We start from the raw sequence: 19167 nt of genomic DNA, 5'->3' as shown, positions 1-19167 counted from the left end.
CTTGAGTAGGCCTATACTCCACAGTGACCCAGATATGAAACTACTGTTCCCTGACCCTCCCACCTAGCTTCGTCCCTAGGAGAGCCCCCACCCCCTTACAGGACAAGCTGGTACACAGCCAATACCATCTCAAGCTTCATGGTTACAAAAACCTGTTGGTCACTGTGTTCACCATAGCAAAGAATGTACCTAAAACAAATTGTTTCACTGACGTGTTCAGAATCAATCACTTTGCTAATTGCAACACTACTTTTGTGGTCTATCGTCTTAATGGAGAAGGACATGGGAGCCCCTCCTCTCTTAAAGCTGTTGCCTTAGAAGTCATCCCTAATTACATTGGTGGTGACAGATTAAAGAAACTGTTCCAAAGGGAGACTTTCTGGATTGTCACTCTACAAGCCACTACATTTCCAGGCCTAAATGATGAAGTTGACTTTTTGCCGTTCTTATAGCTGATTTCCTGATACTGTGATGATTGGGCTTTTTCTGTCTCCCCAGTTAACTTTTTACTTTTGGTGTTTGTTTTGTCACTTATGGTGTGCATAAGTATTATGTATTTGTTTGCATTTTATGTATTATTTTCACTTATTTTGCATGATGACGTCATCTGTGTGTGTAATGCTTTCATTGGTCGGAGTCACATGATTGCCACCCACAACCTGTACTTAAAGAGTGACTAATCACCCTGATTGTTAAGACCCTGTTGAAGACCTGTGTCGAAACGCGTCGGTCAGCTGTTGCCTTACTCATCTGCTAAAATAAATCAATATTTTTTCGCCTGAAGACGGAGTGCCTCAGCAATTTTTCCCTAGTCTGCCTCACCACAAGCAGAACTTTTGTTCCTTTGCTTCTATTACTAATACTATAGCCGATCTGCAAGCACACAAAGCGAGGCGTTGTGAGCTTGTAGATCTGCAATTTTCAAAGGATTTCATACATTTGGAAACTTGCGAAATTGGACAGTCTGCATAATTAGTACTTTTACTTTTGGTACTCTCTCTGAGTATATTTTGATGCCGATACTTTTGTACTTTTACTCAGGTAAATTTTGAATACCTGACTTTTATTTGTAACTGTATTTCTATTGATACTTTATACTCCAGTAAAAATGTGAGTAGGCTACTTCTTCCACCACTGCAAAAAAAATCCTTGGAGCCCCCCTTCGTACATCTCACAAAAGGCACACATTTATGGTTTTCATCACGTTAACCACTTAATCCTTATGCTTCTCGTAAGATGAATTTTTGTTAAAACAGCAGATCTACAATACGTTGCACAGCAACGCCATGATTTAGAAAAAAAGAAGGACCATCTTTGACAATCTAATGACATAATCAAAACAGGGATGCTTAGTGGTTACATTTTTAGCTATGTTCAAGTTACAGGATAATATATTCTGTATGACGAGTTGGACTGCATAAAAAGAAGAAAAAAGTTGCACAAGATCTGGCTCCTCCATATATGAAGTTCGACGTTTGGGACTGCTGACCTTCATCAGAATCAACAAATGGCAGTTTAACTAACACTGGTCTCTTATATAGGCCACACCAACAATGACACACCTGATGGGGATCAAAAATCATGACAGGGCAATCAAATGACAGTGACAAATAACATAAATTTAAAAGTTGGACTGCCTCCAAACAGATAAGGCTTCACGCCTCTGCGGGAAATGGTTGAAATAAGCTACTAAGAAAACAATGTTTGAAATAATACATAGTTGAAAAAACCTTGTAAGTCCCAAAACGTTAAAATAGTAAAAATAGGCGATCTACAAGCTGCAACGCGTTGTGAGCTTGTTGACCTGCTCTTTTCGCTACTTATGTGCAACACTCTTGTATCAATGAAGTAGGCCTAGGTCATTCATTTACAAAAAAAACATAAACAGTTGTAATGCGCAGGTCGGGTTTTTTAATGACTCGGCCCGCCCCGCCCCGCGACGGAAACCAACCCGCCTCAACCCGCCCCGTGAACCCATATAAATCTATGGCTCAACCCGCCCCGCGACCCGCGTTTTTTTTATTTATTCTGTAAAATCATGGTTAGAAAATAATCCCCAAGTGTATTCAAACTGTTTTATTGTTATTATTCTTATTCTTATTAGGAATAAAGACAAAACAAGAGCATGTTATTTATTTTATTTTTTTTGCGTGTGAGAGCGCGTGACCCGCTCACCCGCAGCCCGCATAATTGCCTCCGAAATTCTGCCTCGACCCACCCGCGCATGTGCATGCATGTGCTGAAGGGTTGACCCGCGGGTCCCGCGGGTCAACGCGCGCATCACTAATGGGGATACAAGGTTTGTGCCTGACAGTGACGATATTAAATAATATATAAATATACCTGCAGCTAGCTACAGTGATAATGACATGTCACCGGGTATAATCTATGCAAAGAAAAATCATAATTATGATGAGGTCAAAAAAATAACGTATGTAGCTGACATAGTGGAATTGAATTGACTAGGTTCTGTGACACTTAATTATACTTGCATTGCTTTCTGTAACTGTCATTGCATTGAATTATGTTTAATAAGTTGTGCAGTAAATCCAATTTCAAGTTGCAAATCCAACTTTAGAGTTTAATGGTGTTGTGCTGTATGCAGCTCACCTCCTGGAAAGATGGAGTTCAAGTGCCAGTGGAGGGTTTGCTGCTTCAGATACAGAGTGACTGTGGGTGACTACTAAAAGGTAGATTGCAGTCCACTCCCCGCTTACATCTTTATTGAGTCAGACAGGAAGGCAGTGAGCAAGACAGCCTATGAAGAGACACAGGACAGAAGGCTATATTTGGGATTCACTCCTGGCAACCGATGATGGCATAATGCCAGAGCCTTCTTTTCTATTGTCCATCTTTACTGTAGCTTTTTCTCACTCATGGATTATACATTTTGGTGTCCTTTTTGGACACATTATTCTACAGTAGGCCTATGTTCTGTTTGTATTGAAGAAAAGTTGTACTTGTATCGAGTGTGTATAGCAGCCAAGCCCCATAGAGCTTGCACTGTAGATCTGCTATTTTCACTATTTTTGAAACTTCCTGCATTATTTTTTATTTCTTTACATTTGTTTTGGAAATTGAATTTCAATACGGCAATGCATTGATATTAAAAAGAAAAATGCACTTTGTAATTTGTGCTTGTGAATACTTGAGTATTTACTTTGTTCACCAGTGAGAACAGCGATTCTCAACCTGTGGGCCGGTAACCACTGAACAACACATGGCCTTTGTTTTCAAATGTAAGTTCTTTTAATGTTGTCTCATTTTGAGTTTTCTGTCTATAGCTGAGTTCTAAGTGATGCTGCTGTTCAGCTTGGCCAGCAGGTCTCCCTTGAAAAATGGGCGCTATATCCTGGTTAAATAAAAGTTAAATAAAACATAAATATCGAACCAAGCAACTCAGGCTCAATATGTCTTACCTCAGCCTGGGAATCTGACAAATCTGACAGCTCACATTTCATTTTGCTCTGGCAGATTTATGTTTTTAGTTTGTTTTTACGTTGTTTTATGACGAAACACACAGACAACACACTTATTTTCTCTTCTTTATATGTCAATGATGATATGCATTATTTTGACCTTTTTGTCACACACACATTTCTTCTCATTTTAGTTCTGACACTTTTTCAGAGTGGAAAGGCTGGTTGAAGGAGGATGTTGAAGCAGTGGAGCGAATCCCAGGTACAAGACAGCACCACGTTGACACTGTCACGCAACAGGGAGCACACAGTGGTGGATTATTTTTTTACTTAAGCAAAAGCATCAATACTGCAATGTAGAAGTAAAAGTCCTGAATTAAAAATGTACTTCAGTAAAAGTACTAAAGTATTGGTTATCAAAATGTATTTAAAGTACCAACAAAAAGAAAGAACTCATTATGCAGAATGTCCCGTTTCACAAGTTTTCAAATGCATAAAGTGGATACAAATCTTTTGAAAATAGCAGATCTACAAGCTCACAATGCGTCGCATTCACGACGCATTGTGAGCTTGCAGATCGGCTATTTTCAAATGGCCGAAATGTATATAGGGCTGAAGGGGGTAGTGTATGTTTTGTAATAATAATAAAAATCGACAAAGTAAAGTAACTAAAGTTTTCAAATAATGGTGGTGGAGTAAAAGTATATTTGCCTCTGAAAATTGAAAATTGGAAATACTCCAGTAAAGTAAACGTACCTCAAAATTGTACTTAAGTACAGTACTTGAGTAAATGTACTTAGTTACTTTCCACCACTGGGAGCACATCTGATAGAGCCAGAGCAGAGTCTGCGAAGGACCAGACCAATTTATACGTCCCCCGGACAAAACAATTATAGATTTTCGGCGGTACTGTAAGTTAGAATCCTCAACATCCTCCTTAGCCCCCCTGCTGCTGAGATCGTTCCAGGAGGGTGGGGTTGTGCTCAGGACTATTGATTGGTTCCACTGCGCCAAGAATGCTCAATAAATCACAGAAATAATAACAAAAAAATAAAAACAAAACAAAAACAACTATAAAACAGATTTTGAAATGCAGTCAAACCCAGTTGTACTCCGGAGGACAAAGAAATATCATATTGTAATAATAATAAAAATAACAATAATAGTAGTAATGATAATAATAATCATAATAATAACAACAACAATAATAATAATAATAATACATGACAAACCCAATGGCGAGGATCGACTGCTACGAAGCTGCCTAGCACGATAATACTGTTATGGAGGGACAATGTGCTGTGTAGGCAGGCAGGTGAACACATAAGGGGACGAGACAACACGGTCAGACATTATAGTACATTCTTAAAGAGCAGAAACACTTCATAATTGTCAGTCATCATGCAGTAAAGAACAAACAACCATTTGTTTACAAAATAAGACATGGCACATAGGTGATTATCTCTATCTGTTTTGTTTTTGCGATACATATCAAATATAGACACACTTCAAACATTTCTTATCAACAAATATACTTATTGCATTTTCATTACTTCATATAAAGTCACCAAATATAGGCAAGGCATATTGTGGAAATCTTCTCTTATACCCACAGGGCAACAGTGGGTTGTAATTGGCTGATTGTCATTTGTTATTAAATGGCTGTAGTTCCTGCTTTAGTTTCTAGGTCATATGTACAGTGAGAGAGAGAGAGAGTGAGAGAGTGAGAGAGAGAGAGAGAGAGAGAGCTTAAGGAACGATAACCATCCCTTTGTAGTGCCATTCAGGCCCAAATATTGTCATCCGCAGGATGAGCTACTGGCCAGTAAGTATGAAGCTTAGCAGAGAGGAAGCAGCGCCCCCCAGGATGCAAACTGTCCAAGAAAGGGTTTTTTCTTTTTAACCACTAAAGCCCTGTTTTATACTTTGTCGTATGATGACGAGGCCAAAGCATCGCTGTAGGTCCACTATTTTTGCAACTTTTTGAAAATTAAAAAAAGAAAGAAAGAAATTCAGCATTTTGAACAATGCCCAAAATAGGGACGCCAGGTTGAAAAAAGTGGCTACAGCATTTCCACTTTGCTCGAGAGCGCCGGTCACAGGCGGCATTCGAAGCCATAGCGTTGAAACTAGGTCAACGCCCATGTGGTTTGTGTGCCAATGAGTCTCGACTGGGGATCCACTCTTCACTGCACTTGTGGAGTAGTAGGCTTAATGAGTACTGTTCTTTGAACGCAACTGCGCAGTCCAACAGTTCAGGAGTCAAGTTTAGTCAAAGAATATTCCATGGTTCAAAGCTGTAGCTCCCCACTCAAAAACAGAATATTTCAATGGTAATTCAACCGAAGTGTACTGAAATTGCCACGGAAAGATGGCCCAACCCAAATCACCGGAGAAGAAACCATTACCGTTTCTGCAAATTTACTGATCTCAACGTTTCAAGGCGGTGCCTTTGAGCGAGGTGCTACCCAAACAAGTGGGCATGGGGGTCTTACACTATAATGAATAAAAGTGATCTAGTAGGTAGGTTGTGACTTTATGGACAGGGTAATACTTGTTTCCTGTGAAAAGCTAACCAAAAAGTTAACATTATGAGAACCACTGCTCTACATTACCACTCCTCTTCTGAGCTAGTTTGCCAAAGACATCAAACACATTGGTCGCTGTTGGGGCAGAATCCTTGTATCTCCATATCTCATCCATTAGCTCACAGCGCATCGTGGTGATGTTGTGAGATTGTAGATCTGCTATGTTTGCCAACATGACATACCCAAAATAGAGGCACCAGGTTGAGAGTGGTTGAGTTTAGGTTTTATAAATATTTAACCAATGAAAAGTATTAACAAGAGCTGGTGACTAAATAATAACGGATACAAAAAAAATCTCCATTTCCTGTAAAGTAACGGTCTTGGACATACAAGGTTTCCACCCGACAGTGTATATATTAAGATTTTAACAACATTAAGTTGGTTGGTCCCACTGCTTTTACAAGGGGTGACATATTTGGTCAATAGTTTACCCCGGTGGCACTGAGGGGATTATATATATGGTATAGTTCATTTGAGCTGGCTCAGAAAACGAGCATGACACTAATACTGTTGAGGTTAAAAGTATAAACATCAGGTCCATATATACCAGATGCGTATACATATTGCACTGCAGTAGAAATCCTGCACTGTTGGTCACTATCGGGAAGCAGGAGTTTCCTTAATGGTATCACAAAGAGCTGGTGAGAACGCATGAGTTTGACACTTGAACACATACAGGTAATGACCATCGCCGTGCTGCCAACGTGTACTGGGTAACCTTTTCCAATTAAACAAAAGTCATTTTTGATATAATCTTTCACTGGTATATTTTCTCCACAATAACCATTCGATGTGTGTTTGACATCTTCCCTAAACGCACTATTTTTTATTTGAGTGTGTCTGCTCCCGACACTCGCGGCAAAATGACGTAAAGGCACTGTAAATGTACCGGCTATGTACTTATTTGTGTATTTTAACGTTAATAAATACAATTTCTGACTACATGTCGATGTGTTTCAAAATATCCTCGGGTGCTACGACCCTTACAGGTCTGTAAGGGTCTCTGAGAGTGCACAGATGGAACCAAAAGGTCAATTTGGATACATCTGTGCACTCTCAAAGTTAATAAATAAGGAACCACTGCCTTAGACAGTACCTCCGTTATGCTGGTCATTACCTGTGTGTGTGTGTGTGTGTGTGTGTGTGTGTGTGTGTGTGTGTGTGTGTGTGTGTGTGTGTGTGTGGGTGTGTGTGGGGGGGGGTATCATATTGTAGAAAGATGTGCTGTTGCTGTCCTCATATTGACTCACAAGTCCAATTAGACACGCTTACTGTGTGCAGTAAATACTGCTGTTATGAAGTAAATTGTTAATTGCTGAAGGAGACACTCAAATACATGCATGCACACAAGCACGCACGCACACACACAAAAACCTGGAGAGAAACTCGCATTCACTCAATAACAAGCGTTTGCCAGTAAAAAGCTTTTCATAATAAAACCTTTTCACCATATTGATTGTTTAAAACGCAGGGAAGTTTGGATTCAGTAAAGAAAAATTGATTGTCGCGTCAAAAAAGCTTCAACAGGCCGGTCTGTTGTTGTTTTCCTGCTCCAAAGAGGACCCCCTGTGAATGTCTACACAAACACCTGCTGCTGTTCACGTTAAGGCCCCCTTGGTATGGTATGTGTGTGTGTGTGTGTGTGTGTGTGTGTGTGTGTGTGTGGGGAGGAGCCAGCCGGGGCCAGGACCGAGGCGCATGAGCCTGGAGTGACGAGCAGGGGGGGGGGGCCCGGGCGGGTGGAGGAGGTGCAGGGAGTGGAGTGGAGGGACAGGCCTCGACGACACGCCACAAGCAACCACGCTAGTCCCGGACGAGGAGGTGGTCTAGGGCCGGCGCGAGGAGGAGGCCGAACAGGAGACACAGGCCGAGGGACGGCGCCGAAGGCGCGGCCCCGGAGGAGCGTATGACGGAGACCGTGACCTCGGAGGTGAGGAAGGCGGAGAGCGGCACGTGGGAGATCAGCGTGGGACTGGCGTAGTTGATGAGCGAGTCGATCTTCTCCGCTTCCTTGCTGCATGCTTCGATCTGCCGGGGGAGGATGACAAAAGCACAGAGAAACCGATCGAAATACACACAAAGACAGGCACGTGCGCACACAGACATCAAAGGAGGCTTCAGACTTCTTGTCTGTAGAATGTTTACAATGGTGAAAGAAATGTTAAATGCCACCTTCCCATTATTGTACACAAAGGCAGCATTCAAGAGAATTGCCTTTTCCGAACTCTCATGAACTTAAATGCAGCATTTTCTGGTGAAATAATTGCCCGCTGTGTGTAGAAATACATGCCGTACGCCGCATCTCCAGTAAAGGCTTGATTATACGTATTTGAGAAGCAGGGTTGCGCACCTGAAAATATTTGAGCTATTTCCACCCAAAGAGTCCTTCTCAAAAATGTCAGCCCCTGCCCTTTCTAACATTCTCTAGACATTCCTGCGCACACCCACACACATGCGCGAGCGCAAGTCTCCACTGCATTATTTTCCTGTGCAGGTTCCCTCGAATGTCTCCAAGTGATTACCCAACTTTCTTTCACCTCACACTCAGTTCTATCCCTCGCTTTCTTCAGCTGCCTTGTCTTGTCTGCTCCTCTGTCTTTCTCTTGTATCGGGGGTCCGTCGTGAATAATGGATTATCAGAGCTTTGGTATTGTGGTACTGTATGACTTTCAACTTTTCATCTGTTACTTCTGGTGGAATCCAAACTTTAATACAAAGCACCGCGATTCCGTGCATCCTCCACTGAAGGAGGATGCATCTTTAATTCATCTCGATACAGCAGAGGCTCACACATTCTCCCAGAAGAGAAATGTGGTTTCTGTCTGGGACCCAATACAAATGCCTTCTAAATCAGTAGTTCTCGTTCCAAGGAGGACCACCAAAATTATATGTATTTGGTCGCGGACCCCCCCCCCCCACACACACACACACCCTCATCTGAAAATATTTTGTGCCAGGGACCCCCAGAAGAGCCGATTTGTATTATTAAAATTATCCAAAACATTTTCAAACACTTGAAAAAATGTTAATCTGCTATTTTTTTCGTCATGATGAGCATTTAGTCCACAGCTTTCTAGACAAGCAGGTGAATTCTACCTGCTCGCTGCTTACACATGAACGCACGCACACACGCACGCACGTGCACACACACACACACACACACACACACACACACACACACACACGTGTAGTAACGTAGATGAAATGTTAGCTAACAAAATATTAGTCACCAGACACACAAAACAAACAATTCCAATACTACACACCTTTTCACCGTCAAAGGGTTAGACACAGTCTCCTCATTTTCATTTTGTCCTACAGTGCGTCCAGTTGAAAATGCTTAGCTTGAATCATTTTAAAGCTGTCATTGCTGAGTGTGTCCCCCACATAAAACACACCGAGGCCTCTCCTCTGCATTTCAAATGGCCTTTAGTGAAGCCCACATTTATAAAAAAATCCTTGCATTTTCGTATCCCCATCATTTGTGTGATCAACAACAATGAGGTAATCACAGGAGTCACTCAACATCACCTCTGCCAGAGAGTACAATATAGCGCAATCACATTTTCAGGTGTGTGTGTGTGGTGGTGGGGGGGTGTAAACAGGCCCACGCACAGCATCTGAGCCTCTAAAAAACTCTAAAGACCTGAGCTGAACAGACCAGCATAGCAATAAAGTACAGTACGCCCTTCTATTTTATTGAATAAAATGAAACATACATTTCCACATTCCACAGACTGCCTTGCCAGTAAAGATGGCTACACTATCAAAATCACTTTGCGTTGCCTGTGTTGTTCATTTCTTAAGACCTGGAACACCTACAGCTTTTCAGAAAAGTGGCGTTTTCAGAATCTGCCTCAGGTCTAAATTGGTTAAACCCATATTGACCAGGGCGGGGTACCCAGGGCTCTATACTTGGTCCACTCACTTTTCCCCTCTGCACCAAATCTCTTCACAGATAATAGCCGATCTACAAGCTCACACCGGTGTCACAAAAAACACTCTCTCAAGCACCAAACAGAAGGCGACAAACTGGTAAACAGTATAGCCGCCATAATATAGCGTATATTATGTCGCAGCTGTGCAGTTCTCCCCTCTCCTTCTTTCATACACAAGGGGGGTTTACTTTGTAGAGTGGGGGGGCTCCTCACTGGCAGTTGAACCAATATGGTGTGTTGTGTAGGCAACCCCTGCGTTCCCACCGGATCGTAGTAACTTCAACTTGGCGACGCCCCTAGTCATTGCGTCGTTTAGGTTCAAGATTACATAACTTTTAATATGCTATTGGCTGTTTGTGTTCTTTTTGGAAATAATGAAAATCCGCTTACATAGGAAAATAACAAAATGTCCCAAAAATATAAAAAGCTACTCCTATGGAGAGTCTATCATATATTAATTTACTTATAATGTCCCTATAAAGTTTATGTTGTTTATAGTATAAACAATTTAGTATAGATAAGGTTTTGCCCACTAAAATGGTACCAATATCTGGTCTGGCCCAAGGACTAGCTGTTTTACTCATGATACAATTTGTCTTTCATAACAGATACAGTACATGCCCAAGATAATCCCCACATACAACAAAACCAAGAGAGTACAAAAGAGAAGTAAGTAGCCTAAGGATAATTCCTTTTAACAGGTCGTTGCGGTCTTGTTTCCAATGAGAACCTGTGAGCAATTAGGGATTAAGAGTCTTGCTCAGGGACAAATTTCATTTCATCGACACATATGCTGACCTGGTCTGGAATCGAACCTGGGGCAACCAGGGCCTCTGGCTCCCTAGGCAGGCTCACTAACCATTCAGCTATGGCCGCCCCTAACGCCTAATGAATTATTGTAAAAAAAAAAAGTCTGACTTCACTGTAGTAACCTTTTAATAAATTATATTTGTATACTTAGGCTGTCGTGAAAGTTTTTACTTAGAAAAACAAAAGTAGTAGTAGACAGTAGTAGTAGTTGGGGATTAGCAAACTAGACATTTTTGTTGTTTCTCATAAGCGCGTCCGTTGTCCTTCAACAACACAGCTGTCTGCCCAAGCCCGGTGGCATAAGTGGGTGCACGTGTCGTAGACACACACAGTGAGTGGCAGGTACTGTAACTGTACACCCACGCATTCCACTCAGAGACTTCTTCACATGTGCCACAGGGACACATTGGCATATCATGAACTATATACATTTCATGCAAACAACAGCATGCTGTAAGCTTTTTTGCGTTATCGTTTTGATTATGGTGGGTCAGATTTAAGTTACATGTGACATATGTTTTATTTCATGAACAATAAAGATATCAATCAACCAATCAAACCTGACGTGTTGTCACTGCTTTGTTGTCACAGTAGTGACAACACAGAAATGTTTGGCATTGGCACTAAATTGGGGAGAAAAATAACTGCCTAGTCTAAATTTACATTCTAAAAAGAGAAAAAAAGAGAAAAAGACTATTGCCAGGCAAAATGAAGGTTGCCAGCTGTCTGGCTCTGTTATCTAATGAGGTTACCTGACCCCCAGAGAGAGTTTGAAAGAGTGACTGAGGGGCATCTGACAGGCAGAAAGAAAAACATCTCTTTTTTGCTTTGTTGAAAGACCACAGTCATTCCATGAAACATAAATTAGTCTTAAAGAATAACATTTTTGCATCGTTCCCGGCTCCTCAACAAACCACCGCCTCCTCAGGCCAAATACTCTACCTAGTCAGCCTGACTAAATTACCTTACTATTCACCGGAGCAGAGTGACCTTCAACAGAGACTCAAATAGAATGGCAATGTCATTTCGCCATCTTTCTCTGCCACAGGTCTATTGGTACTGTAGTTTCAACCAATAATCTTTGACAACAGTTTAAACAAAGCGACGCATGGTGTAATGTCAGTTGTCCAACGGGGCTATAGGGGCAAAGGCTTTTTAACATTATTCCACGTACACAAACTAATGTACAGAACCTAACACTGTTAGGGAGTGGGAAAGAACTGGAATCATTCCACAGGGAAGGACCCCTGTAATTGATAAATAACTGACTGCGCAAGGTGTTGTAGTGAGGGAGAGTTGCGCTCTCCTGCTGGGCTGTCGTGCCGACGCTGCTGCTGCGCTGTTGCTGAAATCCTGCGGATCTGCTGCTTTGCTTGCCTACGTATGCTGCTACCATGAATAGTCTCATCCCACCGCCTCCCCGGCATCCACCTGTAGGTTCTGTTTCTAGATCCCCGTGGGGGTCTTTATTCACTCCCTGTAAATGCTATTTGGCATGTAACATTTATTAAAATGTTATTCTTACAGGGAGTGAATGGATTCAGAGACCTGACGCCAAACTATGCTTCTTTATGCTTCCTATATCTATGCTCAAGCTTGCTTAATAAATATATATTCTAATCCAATCCAATTGTTGTCTGACTGAACTTGACTGTGAATACATATGACTGTGACATTTCATACATATTTGACATCTGCTGCTATCAAATATGTATGAAATGTCCGAGTCATACGTATTCATTGCACAGTCATCTATCTATATATGCACGCTGTGTGTGTGTGTGTGTGTGTGTGTGTGTGTGTGTGTGTGTGTGTGTGTGTGTGTGTGTGTGCGTGCGCGTGTACGTGCGTGTACCTTTCCCCCGCATAACTCGAGAACCATCCAACGGATCAACTTCAAACTTGTATCACAGAGGATTCAGGATACAGGATCCACTGTTATCTCTCTGTCTGAGCTTGCACACGAGCTTGCGCGCGGGGTTGCGCACGGAGGTGACACTACTGCGCATGCGAGCTGGGTCTCCAGTCGTTCAGACATATTACCTTCGGTCAGGGTTGCTGTGGTGTCTTTAGTTGGTATTCTTTGAACGTTGTGTTTTAGAGTTCTGGAAACTCAAGAAATACATAAATACATGAAATACATCTCTCTTCCGTTTGGATCAGATAGCTGTGTCTCGCTGCTCATTTCCCATTGCCTCAGACTGTAAAACCATTGATTGCAAGGTCAGCCCAAACAGAGGTCGAAGTTCAAATTTGTTGAACTTTGAGTGTCTGCTGAGACGATCATCATCTCTCCTTATATAATAGTTTGTGTCCCTGAGGCAAGCTGCAGGCTAAAACTACTGGTACAGTTAATACAGCCTCTTGAGACTAACCAGGAAGGCTCCCAGTAACTTAAAAATCATCGCTGTCTGGAAAAAAAACATTGTATCTTGTATTACAACTGGCTATGGTAAATGGAAACAATGGGCCCGATTCACTAAGCTGGTCGTAAATAGTTACTAAAGGAGGGTGTATTTTCGATAAGCACAATCTGGCGTGCAATGGGGGGTGAAAGTATAAGGCCATGCTATCTCTCCTCCCCCTCAGTTTATTGTTGTTATGACTGGAAACATGAATATTAATTTCCACAATGACAAGGGCGCTTAATTACTGAAGTGTTTAACTGGAGGATTTGTTTGAGAGGTGTGTGTGTGTCTCTCTCTCTCTCTATGTGTGCGTGCGTGCGTGCGTGTGTGTTAATGCATGTGCATGTGGGTGTGCTGCTGCTAAATTGCTTATTGTAAACGTATACGTGCGTAGGTTGTTATTTCACCAGCTGTGGATGGACTCTGCCTCTGCCTCTGCTCATTATAACATAACAAGGGTGTAGATGGATGGGCTAAACGAGCTGCCTTCACTCTTTTAACCCATAAGAACCGGGAAAGCATCTGTGTCATTTTTAAGCATTCTGACTAATCTTTCAAGAACCACAGAATATTTATCTCCAGTATTCACTGCCAAGGGAGGCGGGGACATAGATTGGTGAAGCAATAGCGCCGCACGAATCCGGGCAGCTGGGTTTTCAAGACCATCAATTGGGCTCGTTCTTTCAGTCTACTTCGTGCTGCTCTGCGAGCTGCTATTTTTGATATTTTTTGGGAAAAATCTTCTCTTCTGGGGTCCCTGGCACAAAACATTTTCAGATGGAGGTCCGCGGCCAAATATATATATTAAATTGGGGGTCCTTGGCACGAAAACTTTTGAGAACTATACTGGTTTGGAAGGCATTTGTAGTATCGGCCTCAGGTCGTAATGGGTTAAATCAATGGTATCACAGAGGAAATGAAAGGAGCAGGTGCAACATGGTTACTCCCACTTCAACTTTACTTCTTAGTGTACTCTAAGTTTTACTAACTCAAAAGAAAAAAGAAATAGCTGATCTACAAGCTCACAAGACGCCACGATGTGATGCGTTGTGAGCTGAGCTTGTAGATCGGCTATTTTGGCATACTATGATGTATAGGGTCTATTTCAATAGCCTGCCAACAAGAAGTACAAGTGCTGAAAATTGGAAATACTCCAGTAAAGTAAAAGTACCTCAAAAAATGTACTTAAGTACAGTACTTGAGTGAATGTACTTAGTTACTTTACACCACTGTAATCCATGTATACGTTTAATCTACTATTGTAACAGAGATCTGTATACCGTACGTCATAATCTACTCTACCCGCTCTGGAGGGAGGCCTGGTTCCGCTGCTGCTTCTGCTTGTTACAACAGAACAAGGCCGGTGATGGATGGGCTAAATGTGCTGCTGTCTGCACACTTTTCAAATCAGCAGTAACTCGGGGAATGAAAGAAATAGATGGGAACATCGAAACTTAACTCCCATGTCAATTTAGCTCTTCTTCTGTGTTCCGAAAGTTTTACAAACTTAAATTGAAAAGAGCGATCGATATTGTGACACACTCCAGTCTAACTTTCAATTGGTATTTTGCTTGCTTTGTAAGCATATTTATCATCTCCTTCAGGCAACATATTTGAGAAATCGTCGGTGTCGTGGCAAAAAAAAATATCCAAAGAAAATCGATGCTTTTGAGCGAATGGAAAACGTTAACCTTTGTTCCAGTGGATAGATTATGTAAGCTTTTGTTAATACTTGGTGCAAGCTTGTGGATCTGCTATTTTCACAACTTCTTTAACGTTTCTTTATTTATTTATGGAAATTCTTAGATTTTTTAAATACTTTTGAAAAATGTTGGAATTATTTTTAATTGATTAACTTTATTTCTTTTGTTTAAACTGTTTTTTTTTTTTTTTTAATATATATAAATATATTTTTTTTAAGTAGGTAACCCCCCAAAAAAGGGATATTTACTTACGACCCATAAAAATCAGCCCGCGACCCGAACATGGGAAACAGTGTGTAACAGTACCTGCAGTGGTGTGGGTTGCTGGTCCACGGGGGCTATGAGGACCACCAGCTCGTGGTCGATGCTCAGGTAACCGAAGACGTCACACTGCGGTACGGACACGTGGAGCCTCAAGATCCCCAATACATCATGTACCGTTACTGGCTGGTTCCTGTTCAACTGCACACACACACACACACACACACACACACACACACATTTTAACAATTTATTGTATGTCCTCCATAAAGGAGAGCATACACAAAGACACAAAATATTAAAGGTACAGGTTACATTCACAAAACCATGGCATATGTGTCTTCATCATGATACAATAAGCATGTCACTCAGTAGTAGTCTATGGGTATAGGTAGCAGCGTCTCCGCCATATGTGGCGGCTGCCAATAATAGCAGACACAGCACAGTACTTTGGCAGCCTTTTTGCTTCCTTGTTGAAACCCTCTAACAACAACCAGTCTGTGGGTACGGTGAAGCCGTTTCAATTAATTCCCTATGGAAGTCACGTGGTTTTGATGCGCTGACTTGTCGCAGGGGAGGAGGGGTGAAGCCATGAAGCCATGCGACAAGTCAGCGCTTCAAAACCACGTGACTTCCATAGGGAATTAATTGAAACGGCTTCACCCCCCCATGAAGCATGCGTAAAGCATGCGTTGATTGTTTCAACTGTGTGTACGAGGCCCTGGGCTACACACACGCACGCACGCACGCACTTCGTGCCACACTGCGAGCTTGTACATCTGCCATTTTAAAAATATATAATAATTGAAAATGTTTGGAAACTTTTGAATATATATACAGTATATATTTTTTTACTTAAATCTTCTCTTCTTGGGGGGGTCCATGGCACAAAACGTTTTCAGATGGGGGTCCGTGGCCAAATATATATACATTTGGGGGGTCCTTGGCACAAAAAAGCTTTGAGAACTACTGCATTACAGCACCACGGACAGCGACCCGGTACGCTGGGCTTAGGCTACTGCTCGCTACTTAAACCCTTTATTCTTATTGAAACGGACCTGAGTTACTACTGTACTTGGACCGTTTTTTTCCCGTCTACACTCAAATGTCATGGGCCAATTTTTATGGGTTGGGAGTAAATATACCTTCTTTTTTTATACTTAACACATCGGGTGCCAGCATTTTTTCATAACAACTTACCGTGGGTGCCAGCATTCTCCCCATTGACTGCGCTTTGCTGTTTAACGTTTCCGCGTGCGTTACAAGCAAATCCACGCAAAAAAAAGCATCGATTCATGTTCTGCCATGAGCCTAGCTACAGGCTGGAACCATAACATTCCCCTCGCGGGTTACAACGGGGGGGGGATCGCGCATCGCGCATGACCGTTTTTCCCCACAGGAAACAGATTCGGAGATATAGGCGTTTCAAAGTAGGAAATAGACAGGAACCGGATGGGGGGAAAAAAAGTGTTTCCGGTGAGCGATCTGGCACTTCCTTCGCAGGATTACAATGGGTGCTCCCAGAGCTGCTCTAGCCCCGCCCGTGCGGAGAAAAACGAAAAAAACAAAAAGACTGAAATCACGGTTCAGACCGTGAACGGCACCGAAGCTTCGGAACCGCCACTATGTAAACACACGGTTCAGACCGTGTTTGGCACCCGATGTGTTAATATAAATATATTTCAAAAGATTTTTAAAAAATATATATTTTTTCTTTTTGCACACAGAACCAGGAGATAACGTGATCCAAAGATTTACTGCTCCATTCACTTCCTGGTTAAAGTATTTGGGAAACATTCTGTATCGAGGCTCCTGTGTTTTACTATGTATTTTTGGCGAGACATGCTATTTTCAACGGCGTATAACAAGCGAACGGGAGGTCGCGATGACATTTCTTTTCTTTCACAGAAGCACAGTGAAAACCGTGATTAGCAACCATCAGGGGATCGATCATACTGAAGATAAATATTCTGTGGTTCTTGAAAGATTAGCCAGAATGCTTAAAAATGCTGGCAGAAGCTACATCCTGTTTTAGAAAACCCCTGGCAGTGAATGTGTTGAAGTAGTGAAAATAGCAGATCCACAAGCTTGTAGATCTGCTATCTTCACTAGTTTGGGTCACGTGCAAACGTCTAATTTCCCTTTTGGGTCTTGAGCTAAACAGTTTGGGAACCACTGTTTGCAGCCGATCTAAAAAATAAAAAGCTTGTGGTAGTTTTTGGCTATTTTCGGCACAACACCATCGTGTGACAAAGTATGAGGCTTCATCCTCCACTGGCAGTACGAGGCCTGCGGGAGGCCTGCTCCTCCATATCATGACAGATGAACTGAATCAGGACAGATGAACTGAATCAGGACAGATGAACTGAATCGGGACAGATGAACTGAATCAGGACAGATCAGGACAGATGAACTGAATCATGACAGATTAACTGAATCATGATTAGATAGCAATATGAATGAATTGCAATATGATGATTGCACTGTTTTTAGTTAGAATACTGTATGAAGCACTTATTTATTTTATTTGTCTTTTTAAAGAGTATTGTAGGACATACAGAATGTAGTATAATTGTATAGATGTACTGTATGTTCTTTCTGTCTTGTTAAATGCTGACCCTGGGAGCTGAGCTCCAAGATTTCCTATGTGCAAATGGCAAATACAGTCTATTCTATCTGAAGTGAATTCACTGGAGTCACTAGGCTGCTCTTGGTCCCTTGCGTGGGACCAGGCGTGAAGCCCTTGCTCCGTCTCTCTTCTCTCATGCCGATGGCTCTCCTCAGTGTGTAGTCGAGCATGATGATGAAGCACTACGGTGTGTGAGAGAAGAGCGCCCTGCGGTTGTCCTGCCAAGATGTCAGCACCAGTGATGCCAGATTTAGCGAGGGAAATAAGCAACTTAGGACTATGAAAACAAGCCCAAAAGAAGCGACCAGGCTACGGCTATCTGAAAATAGCCAATCTAAAAACGTTGTAGTGAATTTGTAGCAATTACCAGTGGTTACAAGCGGTCAGCACAGCTCAGAGGTACCGTCGGGGCATGGTGACCCTGGCCCCCCGGGCGCGTGCGTAGGACGCAGACACTGTTTTCGCACACTTCTCCCGTATCCCATAATGCCCCAGAGTACTTCTAGTACTTCCAGCAGCAAGTCAATGAAGGTCATTATCGCAGGAAGGTTCTTTCGTCAATGATTTACGCCCACAGGCAACTATTATTTCTCTATTGCTGTTGTGTCTATGCTTCTATATGTAAGGTGTTTTACCATGTGTAAGAGACACAATGTTTTTCGCGCCGATGCGGCATATTGAACTGAACCGGAGAGAGGGGTGGATAGGGAAGGAGAGAAGGAGAAAGACAAATTGAGGTAATATATACAACAGTTACCATCAAAATAAAACATAACATTTATTCATATTTTGAGGCATTTTTGCTCTCAAAATAACTTAATCTCTGTTATCCTGGACATACATGGCGTCTGACAAGACTAGTTCCTATTTACTCAGCCAGTCCAATCAGTGCTAGACAACTTAGACAACTTAGAGTCTCTACTCTGCCGAGACTCTGTTTGATCGGCATAGCTGAATTTTATATTTTGATTAGTTTCATTTGAGAACGGCTGTCATGCTCGTTTGAGCACGAGCTTATTTCAACCAATCAGATTGCTTGGTCGGAACTACCTTGTTGTATAATGCAACATCAAGTCCACAAACTGACAAGCCTCTACAGCAGGTAGCACTCCTGAAAGAGATGAATTAGCGATGAGAGTTTAAAAATTGATTTCGAAAAGTGTTTGTTTTCTTTCTAAAGCAATACACAATACAACGTGCATGGAAAATATAGAGTGTTTACAGCACGTGATGGTGCATGTAAAAAGTAAAAGATTGTTGTATTTTTTTGGTTTCTGTCTAAGGAGTTTTATTTTGGTGTTGTGCAAGTCTTGCACCAGACTACCACAGCTTCAGCCAGCTGCAACTAAGAAAGGCACACCAGTCTACCATGGACAGCACGTGTAGCAGAGACAAGACAGCAGCTGTGAAA

General features: G+C 42.0%; 1 protein-coding gene across 1 annotated transcript in view; it reads right to left on the bottom strand.

Moving 5' to 3' along the window:
• Positions 1–7199: 7199 nt before the first annotated feature.
• Positions 7200–19167, bottom strand: part of reck (reversion-inducing-cysteine-rich protein with kazal motifs) — a 100091-nt gene continuing 88123 nt past the window's right edge. Inside the window, exons 20-21 of the mRNA XM_084049023.1 lie at positions 15173–15328; positions 7200–8035 (exon numbers count right to left, since the gene is read on the bottom strand). Coding sequence (XP_083905149.1) covers positions 7811–8035; positions 15173–15328 — 381 coding nt within the window. The 3' untranslated portion in view covers positions 7200–7810. The remainder of the gene's footprint in view (positions 8036–15172; positions 15329–19167) is intronic.

The sequence above is a fragment of the Gymnoscopelus microlampas genome (genome assembly GCF_963454915.1).
Source record: "Gymnoscopelus microlampas genome assembly, chromosome: 22".
NCBI classification, from domain to species: Eukaryota; Metazoa; Chordata; class Actinopteri; order Myctophiformes; family Myctophidae; genus Gymnoscopelus; species Gymnoscopelus microlampas.
This window is presented reverse-complemented; position numbering and strand designations above follow the sequence as displayed.